The sequence below is a fragment of the Phaenicophaeus curvirostris genome, chromosome 4 (assembly GCF_032191515.1).
Source record: "Phaenicophaeus curvirostris isolate KB17595 chromosome 4, BPBGC_Pcur_1.0, whole genome shotgun sequence".
In the NCBI taxonomy this organism is placed as follows: Eukaryota; Metazoa; Chordata; class Aves; order Cuculiformes; family Cuculidae; genus Phaenicophaeus; species Phaenicophaeus curvirostris.
In genome coordinates this window covers 24,584,528-24,611,487 of record NC_091395.1, presented here as the reverse complement: position 1 = coordinate 24,611,487, position 26,960 = coordinate 24,584,528, and the positions used below count along the sequence as shown (strand labels likewise).

Here is a 26,960-nt window from a genome sequence, read left to right as displayed (position 1 = left end):
GAGAGGAAGAAAGACTGATCAAAACACAGCAAAAGTTCTGGATTCCTCCTCCTAGTGCTGTTATTTTTAAACCACCTTGGAAGCAGCAGGCACTACAAAGACAAAACCTTTCTCCATTTCCTCCACAGGAAATAATAGTTGAAAAAGTATGCAAATTCTCCAGCTAGCTAAGGCAATCCTGAGTAAATGAAACTCTTCCTTTAGATGTTTAATAAACCTTAGCCTAAATCTTAATTGTGGAGAAGGGAAAAGAAGTATGGGAAATAGTTGCAGGTACCAGCTTTGCTTTACACACTTAAAATACAGGATGGCAAAGAAAAGCTGTAGCTTTCACCTTCCCACAAAAATCTGAGGCGTTTTCCATGTTTAGAGATGCTCCCCTTATTACAGAAGGAATGGAGAGAGGATTGCTGAGTGCTAGTCACAGACAACAAGACTCAAGATCCTGTTCCAATGCTCAGCCTGAACCAGTTCTCCAGAGGTGAACAAAACCTGGAGCAGCTGGGATGAAGAGAGGGATCACAAGCTGTGAACAGCTCAGGTATGCGAGTGGAGAGCTGAAAGCCCTGACACTTTCTCAACTACCTGTCTTAGTCACAGTGAGTAAAGTCTATTTTACAGCAATACTTAACAGCATGGGATACTTGGATGATCAAAAAGCTTTACGTGTTTCAGTCGTGCCACAAAGGAAACTAACTTATTAACACCTAAGACAATTCCCTTCATCATCATCTACTTTTTCCTTTCTCACATCATCAAAACAATCTAGTTCAATGGGATTGTGCTTTTAGTTAAAATATACGTTGCCCACTGCTTATTTTCCATTAATTTCAACAGGACAATATTAAGTTTCTTTACAAATTAAGAAAGTTTGGAAACACTTAGGCCCTCTTCTGCTCTTTCTAGACTATGGATCACTTTTCTTCTGCCATTTCTGCTCCCTCAGAGAATTACAATAACACAACCCATGAAGTTTCTCACTGCATAAAAAAAAGATAGGCCACTTAAAATTCTCACTTTAAATATAATAATACTATGTTGCTTAACGGTTAATTTTTTAAATGGTCCAAAAGAAAATACTTTTCCCCTTAGGAACTTCTGGATAAACTTTATTAACTCTGCACAATATTGACGGCTCTCAATAGGTGAGGCATTTTAAGTAGTGGAAAATGGGGTGAAAGAAAAGCAGCAATGATTTCCCATATTAACAATAACTTTATTCATAAAATTTAAGAACGACAGTTTCTGGAAGTTAAATTTTTTTTAGGTGTCCACATAAGTCTGGCCTTTTATACCCCAAACTATCAAACTTTTACAATTTCAAGTTTCAGAGTTTTGAGCTAAATAACAGGGGCATATAATAGTGAATTTCTCCAACATATTCAATTTATAGATTTGCAAAGTCAGAAGGAACACTAGGATTATCAAAGTTTGACCTTCTGTATAGCATAGGTTTTGAGCTTCCCTGATGTAAATACTATTTCAGTCCAGTAACCAAGGGATTTTAAGAAAAACATCAAACGCTGCTGTTTCACAGAACAAACCCAACAAAACTAGGAAGAAGCCATACTACTTCTTCAGCTTCTTTTGAGCAGCCTTCTTCTTGACCATTTGTAACCGTTTCATAGCATTGAGCTGAGATTCCTGAGAAGTCGGGCCTTTCAGGGAGGCTGACTGATTACCAGTTTCTGTTGTGGTTTTGCTTGTGCTGCCCCCACTGTTACCTGCAGTCCCACTGTTGCCATTCCCACTGCTCACCTGGCTGCTGGTGCTCGGTGTGGCACTGCTGGGACTAGGAAGACCTACTTTGCTGACATTGTCGCTGCTTACTGAACGGCTAAGAGTGGGTTTCCCCAGCGTCAGAGGTGGAGGAGGTTTCAGCTGAGCAGGGTTTGTGCTGTTGTTAGCAGATGCTATTTTTGACCCTAGTCCTGTTTTGGAAGTTGCCAAGCCTGACAAACCCACGGGTTTCTGGTTATTTGAAGAAGCTGCAGGTTTCCCACTGGTGCTCTGTGCTGTTGATCCCAGTTTGGCAGTTGATGGATTGGCAGAGGAGGTTTTGGCTGCAAAAGCAGCCCATCCTGTAAGGCCACTGGTTGCTGATGAGGAAACACTTGTACTGGCTGAGTTCCCTGAAATTGCTGCTGAGGTCTAAAATAGATAAAGAAATCTTATTATAGTAGCATCTGTTTGTGTAACACATCACAGCAAGAATAGTTTAAGCCCCTATTTGTGTAAAACATCACAGCAGGAATAGACTGAGCCTCTGCTTCAGTCCTTTTCCCAGGAAGACTCAGTGGACAATATTCCATCATTGGTCACCAAGTTAAAAGTATTAACAGGAAAAGGAAAGGATATTGGCTGTAGACAACTTTTAATTTCCCAGTCACATAAAACCAGTATTATCTTTTCTTCCCTTTCTTCTATATAGCTAACAGGCTATCACGTGGCATTGTAATCCCCTACTAAACTCTAAAAGATGGTTTAAGGGAAGTAACTACAAAAAGTCACAAGTTTGTGAAGTACAAAAAAGGGAGGCAAAACATCACCTTTCACTGCTTACTGTTCTTTACCTGGTAACACTTTTTAACAAGATGACAGGCGCTTAGACAAAAATCAGACCCTGAGCAATTAAGTACAGCATTTATTACATTCTTTTAACCAAAACAGAAGCATTTAAACTTTTTCCTTCCCTTCCCTCTTCTTTATTCCTAGCAGCCTGTACCAGAGACACACAAAAAAACCCCCCCTCACTGGCTTCTTTCCTCTAGTCTTCCCATTGAGGCAGTGCAAAAACCAAACCTGCCACAAACAATGTTTTCCTTGCCTGCGAAGTGCTACACGTTAACTGCAGTTCCCACACCTCAAACCCTATCATTCCCAGGTTTCAGCTGGGGATAATACACATGTGGAATTACGAAACCAGAGTTATACTAAATGGCAGAGTAAAAATGGAAATTAAACCCCTCTGTTAAAGTAATGCCCCTTTCATAACATAGTCAGTCAGTTTCTAAGCTGCAAAGATCATGAAATCCAGCACCACTCTTATAGCCCAGTTAGGCACATAAATAACTGCTGAGGTAAAAAAAAGCTATTCACAAGTCCTTGAGAGACAGCCATCATATTATTCATGATAGTTCACATCCAGACAGAGCAATGCAAGCATAACTTAGAGCACATGAATAATTGCTTTGACTCTGAGTTACAAATATGTTTTCCTAGGCTACTGCTTTGTTAGACTACTTTGTTACTTATTATGCTGCTTCTGGTTTATCGCATTTGACCAACTTGTGACGATATCTATTAATAACTTGGAGAATCAGAAATATGAAGAAACATACATGGGAAGGAGCAGCCTCCTAAACAGATCTCTCAGAAGCAGCTAGGATTTTCCTATTACCACAAGGAGAAGCCTTATAACTACCAAATCACACATATGTTACTTGACCACAGGGAGCAAATCGTATCTTTTATACAATTATGAGGATTTCTGTTTGCATAAAATATAATTTGAAAACCATCCCTGGAGTAAATTCCGTTCTATTCCTATAGCATAAAAAAAAAAAAGTTAAGAGTGGGATGCTTTAGGGACTCATGAATTGAGAAAATCTTCTTCCCACTCTTTCAGTGTTAATGCAGAACCAAGATGCTCTAGTACTACTCAGCAGACACAGTATTTTCCTTCATGGTTCTTACGAGGAAAGATCAGATTAGTTGAAAAAAATAATAATTCGTGCAGTGAAATGTAAACTCTTCCTCTGGAAAATTTAAGCTATGTTACCTTGACTTCCGTTCTCTTGAATGCTAGAAAAGTTGGTGGGGTTTCAGGTTTTAACTTAGTTTCTGGCTTCTTGACCAATGGATCCTTTACAGCTGGAGCGACTGAAACCACTGCAGGAGCTGGTTTTTGAGGTGGTTTCTGTGTCTTCTGAGCCTGTATAAGTGGTAGAAACCCCCCTCCAAGTTAATTTTGAACCCCATAACATTGACTGTTACCAGAAAGCATGAGCATTATCAGATTGCAATCTAACCTTTACAATTACAAGCTGAAACAGTGCCTGAGAAATAAGGCAACTGGGGATATGTGGAGGTAGTGCTGAGTATGTCACTGGGGACAGAGTCCAGTCCAAACGCATACAGAATGGGACTTGTTATTGCAGCATGCAAAGGGCAGGAGCATTGACATGTAGGGAATGGGACAACACTGGGCCTTCACAGAAATAAGGGAAAGAGAGGTGAACTTGAGGAAGACAAGGCCATAATCCAGCAGTCCCAGGATGCAGGCTGCAGGAGATTGCTAAGTAGTTGCACGTAAAACAGTAGATTTTATGCCGAAAAGAAGGAAAGGGCATATTGAAGGGAAATGCTGAATGGCTGTAATGGCTATCCTGTGCAATAACTGACCTCAAGCAAACACTCCTCTGAGTTCAAGGCCTGATGATCATCACAATAATCACATGCTTCAGTCAGTGAGGAAAACTTCTAGGCCAGGATCTTACATTGCCTTCTTTTCTTGTTTCTTAGTACAGCCATTTCAACAAATAATTGCCAAGTTATCATAGAACAGTTCCAAAACAGACCACGTTTTCTGCTGTATAAAAGGGTTTGATTTTAAAGCATCAGAAAAAGTTGTGCAAACCAATGGTTAATGTTTCATGCTCCCAAAGAGGTTTGCTTACTCTAATGTTTGTTTCTCACAACAACATGAGTAAGATTCCCGTGGGATGAGGAATAATTAGTCTGTTTAGTCAAGAAATTAACACACAGATCAATCATAATAAAGGGATTTTTTTCCTGGAATGTGCTATCCTCTGCTTACTGTCAAAACTGAGAATGCTGAGCATTTAAGATCTGGACTTCAATTTGCACTTGTCTTGCAGGAAAACAACCATTCATGTCCAAAGTTGAGGAAAAAAAACAACTTTAGAGCAATTTGGTAGGCATGTAATAAAAGGGAGGATGATCTGAAACAAAAATAGTTTTCAACTGCTGCTTACCAAGTAGGAAATAATCCTACTTGACTCTTCTTCACTCAACTGCTTTTCAAAAAGCATTGTTTAATAAGCACATTACAGGACACTCTACGTGAAAAAAACACAGCAGCACCAAGGGGAGCACTGCTGAGAAAAATGGTTCTCCAACATGCTTCCAAAGATTTCTGCAACCTATAAACCAACCTACACATTAGAAATAGCCTGCTGTATTCAAATAGTGTTCATATGAGACAAAAAAAAAATGGACTCCTACCATTCTCTTCATCTGCCTGGTACAGCGGGCACAGTACCATACAAGACGAGGATCATTTGCTTCCTTGTCTGTCACCTGAGGTTTATGGCAGTCCTGGTGGTAGAGATTATGGCACTCCTGACACTCCACTAGCTGATTCCCAGAAATAACTGTCATTTGCCTGCAGAGTAAATAGTTAAGAACAGATTACGGGAGAAAGCACTTAGACGATTATCCAATTGTAGCAAATTTTGCAAGGCTTAAGATAAAAACTAAAAATACTTTTGCTTTCACTATATTTTCTACCTGTGGCAAATGAAATGTATTCCTTCTCTTCCTGTACGAATTGCTTCTAACAGATATTTTTGAAATTTTGTATTATTTAAAAGTTAAATTCTCTCAAGAAAATCTGGAATTTCTAAGCTGTTAAACACATATATGACACTTTTGATTTCCCTATTTGATTTTTATATCCCGAATTTAAGTCTCGCCTGCTTTGCTTCACCTGGGGATTTTATAGATAGCTCGCTGTACACCAATTATGACTTCCTCATTCCAGTTACATATAATAGACCTAGTCTACTTTGGGATAATTTTGCTGCAAGTTGTAGAGCAATGAAGTTCAAGAACAAATAGCTCCTTGATGACAAGCCTGTAAGAGTGCTTTCTGCTACAGGATTTAAAAGCATCATCACGCAAGCAGTACGCTGCTTTAAAGATGCTTTATAAGCTATCCTTTCAGTTTCTACTATACAAAACGACATTTGGAATTCAAGGTAATACCTGAATCATGGAAAGATGGAACAGAGGATTAACTGTGCAGTCCTGCCTTGAAGCAAACATGTTAGCTGGTGATGAGGACTTAACATTACGTGGGTCTCTGGTGAAAGTAATCACGTTGTATAAATGACAAACTAGTGATATACATATGACTGGGAGTATGCCTGTGAATTAGCCAAATACCAATTTCCTAATGATTTCTTCTTTCAGGTGACAAATCAGGCTATTTAATTGCTAAGCTGCTTTTGCTCATATCCCCAAGGAACACGTACCCAGGTAACCATGGAAACTCTATTTGTAGATGGGTGTGGAAAGGTAATACCTTATCCCTTTATGTAATCAGAAAATGAAGTCAGAAGGTATTGTCCATAAAGATACGTGAACATTTTTTAAGAAATAGTTCTCTTTTAAATGGGCCATTTAAAAACAGAGGGAGAAACCTTTCTGAAATTCCAGGGCCCATTATTTTAGATGCAGGATACTTCAAATGCCGTTTTGTTTGTTTGTTATTCCTAAATAAACCGGGTTAGAAAAAAGCAATGACATTTAAACCTCACATCTCAAGGGAGGAGACTCACTCTACTTTAAAATTGCAAGGAATGGTCCTAGACTGATTAAGAAAACAAACTCTTTGTGCCCAGAAAAAAAGTTAAACCAAACTTATTTTTAAATTATATGATAACTGAGAAACAATCCTAATGATATTTTTTACCTTCAGAAAACAAACTAAAAAGTATTGTCAAAAAATAAGATTGTTCTTTCAAAATCAGGCTTTTTTAAAAACCTGGGTTTGGGTTTGTTGTGTTTTTTCTTTTGTTGTTTTGTTTTTTTATAGAGTTCACTGTCATGTCCAAATTCCATGTAGTATTTCTTCTTTGTATAACTGAGGAGCCATATAACTGGTGAGTCTTGTTTTTCTAAGATCTGCAGGTAGTGGAGAGGGTGAAGTTATTTTAATACTCCATCTCTCCTTATGCCTAATGTGGTATAAAAGAATAAGAACACCACCACCACAGGCATCAATTTAAGGCTTCCTATCACTGTGAAAATGCATTTGTCACTTAACAAATCTAGAAGAAACACTAAACGTCTCTAATTTATACATCTATAAGATAGGAATACTTAATATTAAAATGGCCTCTTTTGCATTTGTGACCCCAAAGCTATGTTCTTCTTGCTAACTTGTCTTCTTAAGCAATACAAATATAAACCCTTTGGCTATGAACCTTGCCTGCTCTGCAATTGGAGATGGTGCTTGTTCTCATAATTCAGTTATTAAAAGATGTCAGTTTTTAAATATTATTTGTACTTGAGTTACTTTACAGAGTACCCAGTGCTTTTATATTTCACACATAGTGGGATGTTATTATTTCTGCTCAAGATGGACCCCCAAAAGGGTCCGCATCTTGAAAGCTGAGCAGTAAATAGTGGAATACCATCTAACCAGTGTGTTGGAATCAGAAAAGCTGAAGTATAAATACTCTGAAAAACATCCTGTCCAGCATGAGCTAGAGATCAAGAACCACATGATACCAGTTCCAGCAGGTTTCACCTAAAAAGAAAACAGATCCTGAGCATGGAGTGACTGGTGCCAACCCCTCCCTAACAGTTGTTTCTTTCCCTGCTGCGATTCTCCCTCTCTCACACCAGTTTCATGAGAGCTATTCTCACAGCCCAGGTGGCCAACTGTATCCTGGGCTGCATCAAAATAAGTGTGGCCAGCAGGTTGAAGGAGATGATTCTGCCCCTCTACTTCACTCAGGTGACACCTAACCTGGAGTACTGTGTCCAGTTCTGGAGCCCTCAGCACAGGAAGGACATGGACCTGTTGGAACAGGTGCAGAGGAGGGCCAAAAAAAGAGAGGGATGGAACACCCCTCCTATGAAGAAAGGCTAAGGGAGTAGGGGTTGTTCAGCTGGCTGTTCACTTGGGCTTGTTCTCTCTCTGGGGAGACCTTATTGCAGCTTTTCAGTACTTAATGGTGCCTATAAGAAAGATGGGGACAAACTTCTTAGTGGGGCCTGTTGCGATAGGACAAGGGTAATGGTCCTTACACTAAAAGAGGGCAGATTTAGACAGAAAATTTTATTCAATGAGGGTGGTGAAATGTTGAAACAGGTTGCCAAGAGAGGTGGGAGTAGCCCCATCCCTGGAAACAGTCAAGGTCAGGTTGAACAGGGCTCTGAACAACCCATACTGTTGAAGATGTGCCTGTCCTCATTGCAATGGGTTTGGACTAGATGGCCTTTAAAGTTCCCTTCCAACCTAAATTAATCTATGATTCTATTTCAGTTATCCAGGATAGATGAATCTTTTGCAAGAGCATTATGACTTTGTGACCATGATTAGCTAGAAGTAATCACTTCAACAGCCATGTTAAACATTAACCAAGGAAAATCCAATGGAACCACATATCTGGCCTATGCTTTCTCAAAGCAAAGTCTTGGCCATGCTGGGCACAGTATTTGCACTTTCTTTCGTTACTTTGCAGGCACTTCATTATGTCTGTACATGTTTTCGTTCGCCAGGGAAGACGCAGAATTAATAACCCACAGCAACTCAAGACTGTCTAAACAACACTTATCTTTACTCCCTCTTGCTAAATAAATTTAACAGCATACTGGGTTTAGTAGCATTTTAACATACTGCTGAACTGGGCTTTGACCTTTCGGGGACAGTTAAAATGGAATTTGCAGGAAGAAAGGCAAAACTGAAATATTTATTTCATACTTCAAATGTTTTAACTATTCTTCCTTTCCCAATACCTACAATTATAATTTAAACATTTGACCTAACAAAGGAATAATGTGACATGAAATCTCACCAGTATATGATTTGTTAACACTAATTGGCTGCAACAATGGAAATTTATCCTCCATAATTGCAGACACCTCCTCATTTGCACAACAGGAATGCCCATGGAAATTACTGAAGAACAAAGCCACAAAGTACGATTTCAAAACTGGCTGAAGCTGAGCTAAGATACATACTGCTACTGAATGGCCAGTCCCACCTTCCTCTGTCCTGGGTTTACATTCGTGCATGTGTACATGTGTCGGCACAAGCGTTTATACTCACTAAGCTGTCTGAAACCTAAACCTACTGAAAAACTCAAGTGGAGAGCTGATCCAGGAGCTGATTCAGCTGATGAAAAACCCATGCAGGCAATATACGCCTAATGAGGGAAAGGAAGAAGGTAAAATTGAGAGAGCCAGGCTGTTCTTTGCAGTAGGGAGTTGCAAGGATGTAAATCATCTGTGAAACTAAATCCTGATTCAAATTATTTGATCCCAAGGTGGATATTCAAAAGTGTACTTTATGTTTCTGATATCACTACATGTATTGTTATCAGAAAGTTACTAAGCCCCAATTTTTGAACCCATATTCAAAAGTAAAAAACACCTGTATGACTACAAGATATATTTACGCTATTAACTGAAAAAACTACAGTTATATGTGAAGTAACGTCAAATGATTATGAAGAGGAGCAACAAACACAGATCTCATAATAATGCCTCCAAAAAAGTTTTCAGAAAAGAACTGTTTTAAAAAATGCTTATTGTTAGGCATTAATATTTGAATTTGTTTTCCAATAATTAAAAATCAGTATTTGTCAAGATAGGCTTTACATCTTGTCTAGTTTTATTATTTTTCACTTGACCTTTCCTGAAGAAGAAAAGTTGTTTTTCTCATTAAAAGTTTCATTTCCAAGGATCAATTTTTATTCAAGAATGATGCTTAAATGTATTTGTATTTTGGATATGTGCTTAACTCATTTCCAGAATTAAAACTACAGGAAGCATTAACTCAATAGTACACAGAAAAAAGAAAAGTAACTAGACAACTGGAATAAAGCAAAGTTGTCTTACCTGCAAACAACACAGGCTAATCCCATTTCCATAGCAAAGTCATCAGCACTGGTTTCTTCAAAGCTAGACAAATCAGGCATGGATAAATCCTTGCTTGTCTGAACGGTAATAGGAGAAGAATGAGCCTCTTGCTTCTCTAGTCTGGGTTTCTTTGGTGCATCAGCTGCTTCAGCAGAATCCCCTTTTATCTATTACACACACACGAGAATGTGAAAATACAAAAATCTGATGGATCTTATTAAAATGAGAAACCAACAGGAACAATTACATTAGCAGTGTAAGAAGGTGTACTTTATACAGCATACACACAATGTATTTTCCTCAGATAAATATTTTCTTGAAAATATTTACGAACTAGAGACTCAAGTCGGCTTTTTATACTCCACCTCAAAAGGCTTGAAAAAGCTTTAGGAACATCACATTTCAGCTTGTTACATTTTAGTAACCTCTCATTACCAGGATATTTAAAATACAGAATACGGGTTGGGTTGGGAGGGACCTTTAAAGGCCATCCAGCCTAACCCCTCTGCAATCACTAGGGAAAACAGTCACAGAATAATTATAACAAACCTTTTGTTGGATTGCCTCTATGTCAAAATGATTGGATAATGCAGATCACAGGCTATACCCAACAGACAAGCTGACTTACATAGGTTAAAAAGGAGAGCTTTTGTCTAAAACATCTTCAAGTTTATTAACCAAGTTATTTCACTAGAGAATGAAAATTACTTACTTTATCAGCAGATCTCTTTTCTGCTTCTTTTTTCACCTTTTCTGAGGCAATGGGCTTGCCATTGTTGTTGCCAGAAGGCAAACTACAAGATGCTTTAGGCTCTTGCTTACTGGAAACAGGTTTGGTAACAGATACTTTGGGTTGCTCTACTTCCTAAAAAGAGAAAGAAAAATTGAAGGCAAACCCTGCACTTGGGTTACTTCCTAGCTTGCAATCAGTTAGATAACAGGTAAGGTAAACAACATGTCATACAGTATTGATCACTTATACATATTTTTTTTATAAAAAAGCATTTCTTAATTTGGTGTGATACGAAAACAATTAATGTGCTTAAGTTGCCGTTATAATTAAAACCTTCCCCTGTCACTCACCTTCCAGATTAAAAGATGCTCTTTTGAAAAAGACAGATCCTCTTTGTATCATTAATTAAAAAGGAAAACTTTTCTGCTTTTAAAATTCAAAGAGATAACAAATTTTCAGATAGTTCCGAGGACAAAATTCAATATAAGCTAAAAACGTAAGTTGACATCTGATGTCAGCAGACATCAATACTTAATTCCCTCATTGACAAAATTATTGACCTCCACTTAATCTCAGTTCATATTCACCTATTGCATAAATAAGCACAGATCACAACAGAGATCAGGAGTTCTTATTAATGCCACGTTAGCATCAGCAATGGATAATTACCAAGCTAGTCTGTAAATGAGTAAATAAGCATAGCAATCTGCATGGGCAAGGCAACTCCCCAGCCTGGTAAGAAAAGAGTAATTCTCTGCTGTATACTAGCACAGATCCTGAGCTTCGGCACTCCTCCCACCAAGTTTGCCCACTTCCTGTTGAATCCAGACTCGGAAATGGATCTCCTCATCTGCCAGACCGTGGTAATGCTGTGTCCCTTACTCTGTTCTTGGACTTCACAGCCAACCATAAATTAATCCTGTAGCATTAGAATGCAAGCAAAGGAATTCTTACACTTCTTTCCATTTCTGAGTTTTGCAGTCCAACTGATACTGGGGACACACTGAAAAGAGGAGTGAAAAAAGATTTCTTCCTTTGGTCTGAGCCTCAGTCCCACCTGAGAGCACGTTACTACCAGCCAGCCGAGTAGTTATTAGAATTGGCTTTCCAAGCCTCTTTGTACCATTATTCAGCTCCCCTGCTTCCTCTTTAAACTACAAACCAATCATAGAATCACCATGCTTCTTTGAACTCTGACACAGAGGATTCCTGAAAGTTTTGAGATGCATGGTGGTGGTAACTGCAGTTTAAGTTTCAGGGAGTTAACAACTGGAATAGAAAGGACATGACAAGCGTCACGTACATAGCAGCAGTAATAGCGCCTTTTAGTTATTCAGAATCACGAACATGTAGAAATGAAATATTACTAATGTATCGGCATATGGACCATCATTGGAACATTCCAGGCTGACTTAGAGACCTCCTAGGGGAGAATGCTATCTCATTATCCATATGGCAATACGTAGCCATATAAGGATGTCCATGCTTGGTTATTTCCATACACTAACCTCAGATTCAAATGTTCTCTCTAGCAGGTGTTCAGCTACTTTCAGTATATGAAAAATAATGTTTGTCCACTGGAATGGTGATAATTTCAGCCTGCAAATCATTGCTGTTTTGAACCATTTGGTGTCTTTCATTCTCATATGACTTTATCAACATGATTTCAAGACAAGAGGACCAGCTTTATGAGTTAAAATATTGTTTTGTTTCATATTTAACTGTGGCAAAAATAACATGCATTTTAAAGACCTTTTAACTTTGATTGTAACTGGAGAAATCCATAATTTTGTGTTAATCTTAGATAGCGTGTATGATAACTTACTAACAAAAAAGTCAAAACCAATATAGAAGTGAATACAAAAAATATTATTACAAAATCAGGACACCTGCAACATAGTGTTGAATATCTCTTTTATAGGTCTTGATACATCAACAAGGTAAAGAGGCTTTTTTCATTAACTTTAAGTATTCAAATGGATTATGCTGTATAAAAGAGGAATGATGAATATGGACATTCTATAATTACATATATTTCCCCACTCAATTTCCAATTATTGTTTATCTTTTCAGCTATAAAAGATGAATTAGGAATAATAGGAGCTTTTAAAAGACATACAGAAGTGACCTATGCACTCTAATACCAATACCTTCTGAGATGGACGATAGTTTGAGTCAGTTCCTCTGGCCAAAGACTCATCAAGAAGCGCTTTCAGCTTTTCGGCAGAGTCCTTACTCTTTGAATGCAAGAAACCCAGGGCTTTCAAAAAAATGGGATCAAGCTCCAAGTTCACTGTAGCAGCCATAGTGGTGTCTTTGGAAGAAGGGAAAAAACCCAGACAGACAAGAAAAGAAAAAACAATGACAACTTTAATCATATGGAGCATAACTCAAACAGCATGTGGCTAACTATGTCACAGAAGACTTTTTTTTGAAAAGCAAAATTATATTAAATCACAGCAAGGACGATACACTAATTAATTATCATCATTAGAAGATGACTGATTGTGAACTTCACAGAATCACAGAACAACCAGGTTGGAAGAGACCCACCGGATCATCGAGTTCAACTGTTCCCATCAAACACTAAACCATATCCCTCAGCACCTCATCCACCCGTGCCTTAAACACCTCCAGGGAAGGTGACTCAACCACCTCCCTGGGCAGCCTGTGCCATTGCCCAATGACCCTTTCTGTAAAGAATTTTTTCCTAACATCTAGCCTAAACCTCCCCTGGCGGAGCTTGAGGCCATTCCCTCTTGTCCTGTCCCCTGTCACTTGGGAGAAGAGGCCAGCACCCTCCTCTCCACAACCTCCTTTCAGGTAGTTGTAGAGAGCAATGAGGTCTCCCTCAGCCTCCTCTTCTCCAGGCTAAACAACCCCAGCTCTCTCAGCCGCTCCTCATAAGGCCTGTTCTCCAGCCCTTTCACCAGCTTTGTTGCTCTTCTCTGGACTCTCTCCAGAGCCTCAACATCCTTCTTATGGTGAGGGGCCCAGAACTGAACACAGGATTCGAGGAGCGGTCTCACCAGTGCCGAGTACAGAGGGAGGATAACCTCCCTGGACCTGCTGGTCACGCCGTTTCTGATACAAGCCAAGATGCCGTTGGCCTTCTTGGCCACCTAGGCACACTGCTGGCTCATATTCAGTCGGTTGTCAACCAACACCCCCAGGTCCCTCTCCTCCCGGCAGCTTTCTAGACAGACTTCTCCTAGTCTGTAGCACTGCATAGGGTTGTTGTGCCCCAAGTGCAGGACCCGGCATTTGGCCTTGTTAAACCTCATGCCATTGGACTCTGCCCAGCGGTCCAGCCTGTTCAGATCCCTTTGCAGAGCCTCCCGACCCTCCAGCAGATCGACACTTCCACCCAGCTTAGTGTCGTCCGCAAACTTGCTAAGGGTGCACTCGATGCCTTCATCCAGATCATTGATGAAGACATTGAACAGGGCTGGACCCAGCACTGAGCCCTGGGGAACCCCACTTGTCACTGGCCTCCAGCTGGATTTCACACCATTTACCACCACTCTCTGGGCCCTGCCATCCAACCAGTTTTCCACCCAGGAGAGTGTGCGCCTGTCCAGGCCAGAGGCTGACAGTTTCTCAAGCAGAACGCTGTGAGAAACTGTGTCAAAGGCTTTGCTGAAGTCCAGGAAGACCACATCCACAGCCTTTCCCTCATCCAGCAGCCGAGTCACTTTGTCATAGAAGGCGATCAGGTTAGTCTGGCAAGACCTGCCTTTTGTGAACCCACGTTGACTGGGCCTGATCACCTGGTTCTCTTGCATGTGCTTCATGATAGCACTCAAGATCACCTGTTCCATGACTTTCCCTGGCACTGAGGTCAGACTGACAGGCCTGTAGTTTCCTGGGTCCTCCCTGCGGCCCTTTTTGTAGATGGGCACAACATCAGCCAGCCTCCAGTCCAGTGGGACTTCCCCAGTCTTCCAGGACTGTTGGAAGATGATGGAAAGGGGTTTGGCCAGCACATCCGCCAGCTCCTTCAGTACCCTAGGGTGAATCCCGTCCGGCCCCATAGACTTGTGGGTGTCCAGTCGGGCTAGCAAGTCTCTGACCACCTCCTCTTGGATCATGGGAGCCTCATTATGCTCCTCTAGCTCCTGGGTTTGTACACAGGCGGAACGACCCTCCTTACGACTAAAGACTGAGGCAAAGAAGGCATTAAGTACCTCAGCCTTTTCCTCATCCCCTGTCACTGTTGTTCCTTCTGTGTCCAATAGGGACTGTATGGTCTCCCTAGTCCGCCTTTTATTATTTATATATTTGTAGAAAGATTTTTTGTTATCTTTCACTGACTTGGCCAATCCAATTTCTAGCTGAGCCTTAGCCCTTCTGATTTTTTCCCTACACAATCTCACTTCCCTCCTGTAGTCCACTCAAGAGGCCTGTCCCTTCTTCCAGAGGCCATAAACATTTCTCTTCTTCTTGATATCCCTCAAGATCTCTCTATTCAACCAAGCTGGCTTTCTCCCCTGCCGGCTTTTTTTCCAGAACACGGGGATGGCTTTCTCCTGAGCTGCTAGGACCACCCTTTTGAAGAGCTCCCAGCCCCCCTGGGCTCCCTTGCCCTTGAGTACTGTCTCCCATGAGACTTCACCAACCAGCCTGCTGAAGAGATCAAAGTCTGCCCTCTGGAAATTTAATTCTGGAAATTTAACTTCAGAGCTGTAGAACTTGAATTTGGCTTTAGATCTGAAATGACGTCAAATTCATTCTTTGGTGTATCTTATGTTCCGAAAATAAACTCATCAATATATATTCCACATTCTTAACATCTGATACATACAGAACATTGAAAAACAGGCAAAAACTGTAAACTTCAAGAAAAGCATTACTACCTTTCTCCTTAATATTATTTGCACATATGATTTCTATCTCATTGCTCATTTAACACTGAAAAATCTCTTACTTGTAGAAAAATTAACTTTTGAAACCTTGAAAGCAAACAACTCATTGTAATATACAATATAAGAGACATAAAACAGCTAGTAAACAGTTTTATATATTAAAAATATGAAAAAATGTATTGTCCATTGTTAAATTTAGCTGAAACAGTGAGAAAATTTGTAACTCGGAATGTGATTTATCCAAGTCCTCTTGTGATAACTTAGGTCTTCATGTCAAGTAATGAATATCCAGAGCTCTGAGATGCCTTTAGTGTCAATGTAAAAGGAATAAAGAGGTGAAAAGGTAGAACAAAACGGATGAAGATGGTATTGTTAATCCCTTCAAATCTCATTTCAAACACATCAGGACTCTCTTTATACACATATAATATATATACATACACACACACTAACCTAGAAGACATTCTTGAAAAGGCTTTTATCAGTTCTATCCAAAACACTGCCTGGACAGCTTTTTAAGCTGGAGCTTCCAATGTTTTGTCTGATGAATTCCTTTTGATATTCAAGGCAGTGAACTTTTACCTCTCCGGCCAAAACACCAGCGGTGGCAGCCTGCTCCCACAACACTTGCCTAGAAGTCTCCAGGCACCTTTATCTCATGCTGAGCTTTCCTGAGACACCAGAGAATTGCTTGACTAAAATCATCAAGGAGTTCAACACACAGTAGACTTCATATGTTTTTTTATCAATGGACCCAGCAGAGTTAACAATCCTCTTAAAGACCTTCTTCTCTCTTCCTTTATCTTTGCTACTTGTCAAGCCATTTTATGGTGGCCACAGAACTTCTGCTAAGTAAGTACTACATACCAGTCACTCTGCTTTTTCACTGATCAAGACTGAGATGCAAGCCCCATCCAGCCAACTCAGTCTCTCTGATGGTTACTAAAAGTGAATTCAATGTGCGTGGAATGTACATATTCTCTTCTTTTTACACATCTGTCTCTTACAAATTCTCAGGCCATTCCTGAATTCTGTAGGTAGGCTCTCTCTTCCATTTCTTTGTTCTGTGAATATGCCTTCCAAGTTTCAGTACTACATAACCTGAGATCAGGACTCCACTAAACCCTCTAATTGAATGAGAACAGTAGAACCATCAAGTTCAGAAATTTTGAATAACATCCTGTTAAAAAATAAAAAATCCTTTATGTCCTTTTCTGAGGCTTCTTCTAGGAATGCTTTTTGTGTACATAAAGAATAGGCAACCTCAGCAGTCATTAGCAGCCAAATCGGGATGCCAGAATTATTCAGAGAACAAGTATACGCATACTAATTGCATTTTCAGCTTTCTGAAGGTAACACTTCCCAAACTTATTTCTAGTTCTTTAAAGATATCTATTGTAAAGTAAACATTAAAAAACAAATTTCAAAAGGGTTCTCTATTTATTCTTCTATTTGCATATGAAATTACAGCAATTCTTTCTCTATTCTCAAGGGAAAATTCTAACGTTACAGGCAACTGCAGTTATAACTAACATATAACAAGAAATTCCTCGTGAGAAGAATCATAGAATCACCAGGTTGGAAGAGACCCACCGGATCATTGAGTCCAACCATAATCCCGCAGATATGTTTGGTGGGGGACCTTTCAGGTCAACCCAGAGGTGCCCCCGCAGTGTTTAGCACAGCAACCAGAACCAACCTGTACTGCTATAGGGTTACTTTAACAATACTCAGCATCCTTTTGCACAGAAGTTGAAGACAACATTGTCACTGAGGTCCCCTTTTGCTATCCCTCAAGCAGTCGTTACAGGAGCTCCCCTCAGCCTCCCACCTCTCTAGAACCAGAGTGGATCCAACAGTTCAAGTACGCCCAGTTTAGGCAAACATTGTCTTAGAAATAGCATCATCTGGAAAAAGTATTGATAAATATGCTCTCCTTTCTGGACCACAATAACACAAGTGTTAAACAAGCTAATACCAATAACTTCCCTGGTCCAAAAGGCAAACTATTGCTTTTGGTAGTGGCTTTTTCTAGATGTTTACAGATCAGAACAGCGGCTTAATACTTATAAACCTATCCAATTACACTCTCTTATGTTTTTTGTTTTGTAAACTGCTTCCTTGGTGGTGAAGTCAGCATATAGCATCTTAACAGCCTTGCAAGAAGAATAGTACAGTGTTTTAATGGCGATGACATAGTTTATTCTGCACCAGAGCACTCCTTGACTTTCTTGTTCAAGTAGAATCTTTGTATAGAAAAGAATTCAAATGTTATTTAGGGAAAAGGGAAAAAAGTGAGTCTGACACTGTCTTTTAAGCAGCAGTTTATAACATAGATGTGAGATTGTTGTAACTTTGTTGTAAAATTGTTGAGGCTCTGTTGTAAAACTTGAACCCAGAGAACAACTGGTTTTGCACAAGGCAGTAACTGAAAGGAACACACAGGCAACTCCTGGAACAGGGACTGAAACTCAAGTGCAACCTCTTGCAACTAAGTATCAATTCATTAGCCTGGAAGCACCTTTCTCAACTTAAGCCCGTTTTTTACACTTCTTCACTATTGTGTAAGATCTACTTGAGGATGGGTAGACAATACCAAATATGAAGTAACAAAACTCTGAAACGAGATATTAAAAAGCCTACAATGGACAACCATAGAGTAACCTCCCAATGCAAACTATTTTGAGTGGTTTAAATCCCTACGGGAAAAAAAATCCCCAAAGTTAATTAGTATGTGGTAGTTCTTAAACTGAAGAATTTCTGAGTCTCTCATTTCTTGAACATACTATTGTCTTCTGCCAGATACATACAAACTTAATTAAGTGCTATACAGAATATGTGGTCTCCCAATTTAATAGACTTATTAGATTTCCAGGGAGTAAGAGCCCCTTTCTTTTCATTTATTTGCCAGCCAGCTATTATTTTGCATGTATTATCTTACTCTTTATCACTTTCAGTTAAATGGATCTTCTTACATTACATTTCCAGACACAGTCATATTCTTATCCATCTGTTTCTGAACTCCTGTTTCTATTATTTTCTGAGACAGGTGTACAATTGCAGATATTGTTCCAAGAAAGTGGACACTTCCAATTTATATTGCAATGTTTTATTAAACCCATTTTCGTGAGCTCAGCAATACTTTTATTTTTTACTGACACTAATGATTAAAAGCACTTTCACTCACATATTAGCTCCACCTATCTCCCATATCTTGTAGCAGTTACCTTAAAACCCTGTAACATGGATCAGTAGCACAGAATTCCTTCCAATGTACTGCATTGTTTTCATTAATAAATGATTTTGCTTACCACCATCCTATCAGTTCACCTTCCCTCCCACCCCAGGATTCTTCTGTTCCTCAAGATTTTCTCTGTCCCCGACCAAGCAAAATCTGCCACCGTCACAGTTACTAGATATTTACCAATAAAGCTTTTCCAGATCACTTTCAGATTTAATGTAAGACTTAAGAAAGTGGATTAAGGAAAAGCTTAAAGCAAGAAAACCTTAACTTCTGTTTTCAGCGTTTGATTTAGTATCTTAATCTGAACATGATTTATGACAACATAATTTCCAGGTTATCTCCCATGAGAAATATTTCAAAACTCATACACTTTATAGTCCAGACAACTGTACTAATCAGAACAATTGTATTAATCAGTTATTATTTATTTTATACCTTCTTCAAAGAATTTTAGAAGACTGCACTAAAATCTTCTGCTATATAGTTACTAATACTTAACTTTACATTCTATTCTATGGCATATTTTATATTACACATTTAAATTAATATTTCAATGCATGTCACAGTAAGTGCTAACTTAGATATTATGGATAAACACATTTCCCCTAGACCTCCTGTTTTCTACTCCTCACAAACAGTACATTATTTAAGAATCACAGAATTGTTCAGTATGGAAGGGATCCCCTGTGCAACCTCCTGCTCAAAGCAAAGTCAAACAGATTGCCCAGGACTTTATCCAGTTGCACCTGAAATCTTCCAGATAGGAATATGACAAACCACGTGGGCAACCTGTTCCAAGGCCTCACTGTCCTCTTTTCCTCACTTTGGATTGGAACAGCCCCTTGTTTACCTTGTAGTGTCTCTTATTCTTCTGCAGTGCACTCAAACAGAAAGACTGGCTCTATCTTCTCAATAAACTCCTCTTAGGCTTATAAAAGCTTCTATGGGGTCCCCCTAAGCCCACAGCAGATGACATGCAACACTACGCCTTCATTCCAATCTAATTATTTTTGTCAGGTATCATTTATCCTTTGTAGATCCCACAGTCACCACGTGGCTCCTTCTCATGCCTACAAATGGCTTCCTCCATGATCCTTCCACAGGTGGAAGGAGTGAGCCTGACCAGCCTGTAGTTCTCTAGATTGTCCTTGCCCTTTCTGAAGACGAATGCAAAATTTGCCTGTTGCCAGCCCTCAGGGATCTCCCCCAAACTCATGGCCTTTCAAAGATGAGAGTAGCTTTATGAAGACACTATCAGCTCTCAGCATCCTTGAATGCAGTCCATCTGGGCCCATGGACTTGTCAGCTAAACAATCCTAGCTTTGGTCCTCATCCACAACTTGTAGTTCCTCCTTTCCCTCAACTCCACCTTGTGGCGACAGGCTTGAGAGATCTTACTGGTGAAGTCTGAAGCAAAGGTGACATTGTCTATCTCACCCTTATCTGTGTGTGCTGTCATTAAAACACTAGTCTGAGCCAGCAGAAGAACCATATTGCTCCCTGACATTTTTTAAGAAGAAAGGCTTCTTATCACAGAAACTCACTCTTTAAAAATAAAATTCTTAAGAAAACAGAATGTCACCATCATTTAACCCCAAAATTATCCCATACTATGGTTGAAACTTGCATGTCCTGTATGACATGGAGTTGGGGTTGTTCAGCCTGGAGAAGAGAAAGATCCAAGGAGACCTTATAGTAACCTTCCAGAACCTGAAGGGGCTACAGGAAAGCTGAGGAGGGGCTTTTTACAGGGGCATGGAGTGATAGGACAAGGGAAAATTACTTTAAATTGGAAGGGGGAAGATTTAGATGAGACATTAGGAAGAAGTTCTTCATGAATGAAGGTGGTGAGGCACTGGCACAGGTTGGGCAGACTGGTCTGGTGGGAGGTGTCTCCCTGCCCATGGCGGGGGGGTTGGAACTGGATGTGCTTTAATGTCCCTTCCAACCCAAACTATTCCATAATTCTATTCCCCTGGCGAGCTCCTGGTGCCTGTCCTCGCCTGCACAGCTGTGCCTGGTGCCGGCCCCTATGGCCAAAGGGAGAGCAGGGCAGGATGTCCCTGTTCCACCTTGGCAATGACAGCCATGCCCTGAGCAGCTCGGATGCCGCCTGCTGAACATGCTGCCCGCGGCTTCTGTGCCCCTCACCACCCTGGCAACGCTGCTCAGAAGATATCGTCCCAGTGATACCAAAAGTGCTGCCAAATAAAACTGTTAAGACTCAGTTTGGAGTTTTAGAAAGCACGCGTCCTTTATCAGGCCTGGGCAACACGAGTCGGTGATCTCCATCAACCGTGTGCAGTCACACAAGAGCTGAGGACAGAATATACATCCCGCTTACACACATATGGATATATTTACCTAGAAATCTTATGCATATTCTACTACTTTCCAAGGTCTAGTTAATATGTTATTATGAACTTCACAACAGTCAAAACTGTTGCTGATTTGGAGCTGGCTTCAGCTCTGCCTGACCTTGCCTTGGAGATGGGGAAAGGCTGCAAACAGAGGAGATTGCAGGAGAAGAGACACCCGTTCAGCACAGATCAGACTGAATACAGGACGTTATCATCTCCAAAGACTGGACAGTGTCTGGAGAGACACCATCTTAGACCAAACTTGCTGCCAGAGGGACACTCTGCCCAACTTCCAAAACATACAACTACTTAGGTGAAAGTTAACTCTAGCTTAAATCAAAGATATTCCACTTTTTGTAATAGTAACCACTGTTACTGTCATTACAAAATTCACAACAGTTAAAGCTCTTGCCAATTTGGAGCTTCGGAGCCAGCTCTGTCTGACCTTGCATTTTAGATAGGAAGAAAACTCCAAGCAGTGGTGATTGCAGGAGGAGAAACGCCAGTTCAGCACAGATCAAACTGAGCACAGGACTTTATCATTTCCACAGAATGAAGACTGTCTGGAGAAATGCCACTTATAAAGCAAACATGCTGTCAGAGGGACCTTCTGTCTAACTTTCAAGGAACAAAATTGCTTAGACGAAACTGCACTTTAACTCAAATCAGAGATATTCCTCTTTTTGTAACAGTAACTACTGCTTCTATCATAATGAACTTTACAACAGTCAAAACTGTTGCTGATTTGGAGCTGGCTCCAGCTCTGCCTGACCTCGCCTTGGAGCTGGGGAAAGGCGGCACAGAGGGAATTGCAGGAGAGGAGACACCAGTTCAGCGCAGATCAGGCTGAGCGCAGGACGTTATCATCGCCAAAGAACAAGAAGTGTCTGGAAAAGCACCGTTTTGAAGAAAACCTGCTGTCAGAGGGACATACCATCCAACTTTCAGAACACACAATGGCTCAGATGAAACTTAACCCTCCTTCATCTCAAAGGACGACGCTCCAGCTCCCGTCACAGCACCCCCTTCCCGCACTCTCCCCTCCCCCCCATCTCTTACCGGAGCCGCGGAGCCTCGTCTGGGGGAGGCGGGGCGAGACGGACTCCACCGGGCACGCCCGGAGCCGTGTCACCAGCGCGCCGCTCCCCCCGCGCAACCGGAGCCCGGAGGCGGCGGTTCCGGAGGAGCTACGGGCAGGAAAGGGCGGAGCCAGGGCGGAAGCGGCTCCGGAGAGGAAGAGCTGGGGACGGGGGGAGGACTGGCAGGCAACGCTGCGCACGCGCACCCGCCTCCTCCTCCTGCGCGGTAAGAGCGCGTGGCGCGGGGCGGGGAGCGCGGGCACTTGCGCGGGGAGAGGAGCGCGCGACGGGGGGAGAGAGAGAGTGGGAGAGAGAGGGAGAGGGTGCTACAGACTAGGAGAAGTGTGGCTGGAAAGTTGCCTGGAGGAGAGGGACCTGGGAGTGTTGGTTGACAGCGACTGAATATGAGCCAACAGTGTGCCCAGGTGGCCAAGAAGGCCAATGGCATCTTGGCTTGGATCAGAAACGGCGTGACCAGCAGGTCCAGGGAGGTTATTCTCCCTCTGTACTCGGCACTGGTGAGACCGCTCCTCGAATCCTGTGTTCAGTTCTGGGCCCCTCACCACAAGAAGGATGTTGAGGCTCTGGAGCGAGTCCAGAGAAGGGCAACAAAGCTGGTGAAGGGGCTGGAGAACAGGCCTTATGAGGAGCGGCTGAGAGAGCTGGGGTTGTTTAGGCTGAGGGGAGACCTCATTGCTCTCTATAACTACCTGAAAGGAGGTTGTAGAGAGGAGGGTGCTGGCCTCTTCTCCCAAGTGACAGGGGAGAGGACAAGAGGGAATGGCCTCAACCTCCACCAGGGGAGGTTCAGACTGGACATTGGGAAAAAAAATTCTCACAGAAAGGGTCATTGGGCACTGGAACAGGCTGCCCAGGGAGGTGGTTGATTCACCTTCCCTGGAGGTGTTTAAAGGACAGGTGGACGAGGTGCTGAGGGTCATGGTTTAGTGTTTGATGGGAATGGTTGGACTCGATGATCTGATGGGTCTCTTCCAACCTGGTGATTCTATGATTCTATGAGATGGAGGGAGGGAGAGGGAGAGAGGGAGGGAAAGAGGGAAGGGGAGAGAGGGGCAGCGGGAGGAGGAGTCACAGGCTGCGAGGGTGGAAAAGACCTGTGAGATCAGCGAGTCCAGCTGGTGGTGGTGGAAGCTGGGGGAGTCACAGCCTCACCTCTGTGCCCGGGGAAGGCCAAGGCCGTGCAACAGATCCTCCAAGAAAGCATCCTCCAAGAAAGCACACTAAGGCTATGTGTGAGGGATGGGGCAGTGATTAGTGGCAGCCAGTATGGCTCCGCCGCCGGGGGCAAGTCCTCTGTGGTCCAACCTAGTGGCTTTCTATGGTGGGGAAACGGCTGCAAGCTGCACCACGGGAGGTTCAGGCAAGATATCAGAAAGAAATTTTTCACAAAAAGGGTCATCAGGCACTTGGAACAAGCTGCTCAGGGAGGTGGTTGAGTCGCCATCCCTGGAGGTGTTTAAAAGATGGGTAGACGAGTTGCTCAGGGACATGGTTTAGTGCCAGATAGGAATGGTTGGACTCGATGATCCTAGAGGTCTTTTCCAACCTGATGATTCTATGATTCTATGATCTATCTGGACTTCTATAAAGCCTTTGACACAGTCCCCAACAACATCCTTCTCTCTAAATTGGAAAGATATGGGTTTGATGGGTGGATTGTTCAGTGGGCAAGAAACTGGTTGGATGGTCGTATACAAACAGTAGTGGTCAATGGCTCAAAGTCCAGATGGAGATCTGTGACAAGTGGTGTCTCTCAAGTGTCCGTACTGAGACCGGTGCTGTTTAATATCATCATTAATGAAATAGACAATGAGATCGAGTGCACCATCAGCAAGTCTGCAGATGACACCAAGCTGAGTGGTGCACTTGCCACACCAGAAGGACAGGATGTCATCCAGAGGGACCTGGACAGGCTGAAGAAGTGGGCCTGTGAGAACCTCATGAGGTTCAACAAGGCCACGTGCAAGGTCCTACACCTGTGTCGGGGCAATCCATGGTTTCAATACAGGATGGGGGATGATGTGATTGAGAAATGCCTTGCGGAGAAGAACTGGGGAGTGCTGGGTGATAAGAAGCTCGACATGAGCTGGCAATGGGCGCTTGCAGCCCAGAAGGCCAACCCTCTCCTGGGCTGCATCAAAAGAAGTGTGGCCAGCAGGTCGAGGGAGGTGATTCTGCCCCTTTATTCCTCTCTTGTGAGACCTCATCTGGAGTACTGTGTCCAGTTCTGGAATCCTAAACATAAGAAGGATATGGAACTGTTGGAATGGGTCCAGAGGAGGGCTACAAAGATGACTAGAGGGCTGGAGCACCTGCCACATGAGGACAGGCTGAGAGAGTTGGGGTTGTTCAGCCTGGAGAAGAGAAAGCTCCAAGGAGACCTTATAGCGACCTTCCAGTACCTGAAGGGGGCCAACAAGAAAGCTGAGGAGAGACTGTTCACAAAGGTTTGTGGTGATAGGAGTAGGGGCAATGTGTATAAACTGGAGAGGGGCAGATTTAGAATAGGCATAAGAAAGAATTTCTTCACCATGGGAGTGGTGAGGCACTGGTGCGGGTTGCTTACAGGCTCAGGGCCTTTAGTTGAGAGAGATCTGTTTGTCTCTATGAACTGAAATGAAGCATTGTTATATAAATGATGAAATGACAGATTGGCTTGTCAGGTCAGGGTCTGGAAATAATTTGTGTATGTAAGTACCTATTCACAGATTTAAGACACTGTCTTGTGAAATGTGCAATGTGAAAACCAAAGAAATGAGACATTTGCAGCTTTTGTGATGAGAGCTGGAGTTACCTCCTCCTCTAGAGTTTGTTCTGCTGTGAAGTTTAAGATAGTAGTTGTTTGCACTGTTTTCAGAAATTAGCAGTTTGCAGTTTGTGTTTTATTTGCTTCAGAATTGCTCTTGGGAATGCTACGTTGTTGCAGTATTGATACCGTCACTGTTTACATGTTTCCTTAAAAAGGAACAGAAATTTTGATCTTTGGATTTTCCCTTAGTCCTTCCATGTGGGGAGAGTCTAATTAACTGAAGCATCTCCCGTAGCTCAACTTTTCTCCTCCCCCCTCCCCCTGGTATAAGAATACCTTTGTAAATTTACTTTTTTTAAAAAAAAATCAAGTAGCTGATGGATGTTTTATGAATGAGTGATATTTAAGGTTTTTTTTTGGTTTTGAGGTAAATGGAACTTCAGTATGTGCACAAAACCTAACTAAAGGAGAATCTAGTTTTTGGAAAATGTATTAAAACCACCTACCTATCCAACTAGAAGGAAATGTAGAAATGGCTTTTTTATACGTCGGAAAATTCAACAGCAGATACTGCAACTTGTCAAGAGCCTTGAGTTTCTTGTCAGTGAGCATTGAAATCTCTGTTTTTATTTCAGGGTTAATATAACTATCTCTGTTTGAGCAGCTAAACTTCAAATCTTAGTGCACATTACGCTTACCTCTGTAGACCTGTTCCCTGGTTCTTTGTGCTTCATCAAGTTGAACTGTACAATTACAAGGAGAGTTACTGGAGAATTTTTTGTCCTTTGGGGCCCATGAGTGGATAATTACAGGCAGGTACTGGAGAAGTGCCAGCCACTGAATCTAGTATCTCGTGTTGTACTGATTAATCTTAAGTGAGAACCTCCTCTATCTAAGCTAAACTATTTAAGCACTCCCAAGCCTGTGCGAGGTGGCTTTACCTAAGGAAGCAGAATAGAAGAAAGAGCCAAACTGGAGTCTGAACTGTCTCTATGGAGAACATATAACTGACAAGTTGTGGGACTAGAGGGCATTAAGCCGATGCAGTATGTGAAACTAAGACCAGATGGTGCTACCTAGGTCTGAGTCACTGTCAAAACAAGTAATTTCCTGAGCTTCTTGTCACCTGCAGTTGCAAATCTCTACCATGTCCTTTATATGGACACTTTTGCAGCTATATGCAGAACAACATCAATTTGCTGCTCTGGCTTAGGAAAAGGAGAAGTCTTGGCCCTTCTTTCCTCCCCTCACCAAAATAATTTGTACTTTATCAGTCCTGCAAACTGTTCTGATTTTGCAGCATGAGCGCAGTGCTGCTGTGTAAGTCAATGATTAATGTCACTGTTCCTGTTTACTTTCTGTCTTTGTAGACCACGTTCTTTTAAGTTCCGAAAAATAAGTCAGTGTCTCTGGCATAGTTGCAGTTGAATAGGGGTAAATTACTGTCATTACTTCATTCACCTATCCTGTTTCAGCAAGACTCACCCGTATTGGTGTAGCCAGTTTGTGTGACTTCTATGTAATAGTTATATCCGTGAGAATAGAAATATTTGAATTTGACCAGACAAATTCCAAGTCAAATTTCAGACTTCAAGGAGACAGGTGGATTAATACGATGGTGTCAACTGTGGCATTCCCTGGGTCGAATACAGAGCAGACCAATAATCAGCAAGTTATTATTTCCAATAAGTTCCAGTCTCTGGGATTGACTGGTGGCTGCTGTCTGTTACTCGCTGTGACTGGATTGGAGTAATTTTGTTCAATATATTGGAGGAGAATTCACATTGATAGTGTTCACCCTTTAATCTGCCAGTTTTCATAACAGGACATTTCTGTAATTTTAGTCAGTAGCCTGATTAAGTAGTATCTCTATTTGGGCATCTGTCAGGTACTTATTTTTGTTTTAGGTCTAATGATACATTATCCTATGTGGGGAAATAGTGCTTCAGAACTGCTACTCTGGATGAAAATCAGCAGTGGCTGGTGCACCCATTGACAGTACCTGTGTGGTG

At 41.6% G+C, this 26,960-nt stretch overlaps 1 protein-coding gene across 2 annotated transcripts; it reads right to left on the bottom strand.

The window, feature by feature from the left end:
- Nucleotides 1-1,145: 1,145 nt before the first annotated feature.
- INTS12 (integrator complex subunit 12) lies at nucleotides 1,146-22,249 on the bottom strand. 2 transcript variants are annotated; one of them, XM_069855532.1, is made up of 7 exons: nucleotides 22,159-22,249; nucleotides 12,781-12,944; nucleotides 10,610-10,762; nucleotides 9,877-10,064; nucleotides 5,248-5,407; nucleotides 3,782-3,934; nucleotides 1,146-2,151 (listed from the first exon to the last, which is right to left on the bottom strand). In XM_069855532.1, exons 2-7 carry the CDS (start codon nucleotides 12,934-12,936, stop codon nucleotides 1,570-1,572), a joined length of 1,392 nt encoding a protein of 463 aa, XP_069711633.1. In that variant the 5' UTR covers nucleotides 12,937-12,944; nucleotides 22,159-22,249; the 3' UTR covers nucleotides 1,146-1,569. The 2 variants fall into 2 exon arrangements, with proteins under 2 accessions (XP_069711633.1, XP_069711632.1); XM_069855531.1 differs by lacking the exon at nucleotides 22,159-22,249 and adding an exon at nucleotides 16,078-16,232.
- Nucleotides 22,250-26,960: the final 4,711 nt, after the last annotated feature.

What these genes read in the sequence shown, in the direction of transcription:
- INTS12 (XM_069855532.1), bottom strand. Translation starts at nt 12,936, where the DNA reads ATGGCTGCTACAGTGAACTTGGAGCTTGATCCCATTTTTTTGAAAGCC. An exon ending in ACTATCGTCCATCTCAGAAG is followed by an intron (nt 10,763 to 12,780) that starts GTATTGGTATTA and finishes TTCTCTTTTTAG; the next exon opens with GAAGTAGAGCAACCCAAAGT. An exon ending in TCAAGAGAACGGAAGTCAAG is followed by an intron (nt 2,152 to 3,781) that starts GTAACATAGCTT and finishes TATCTATTTTAG; the next exon opens with ACCTCAGCAGCAATTTCAGG.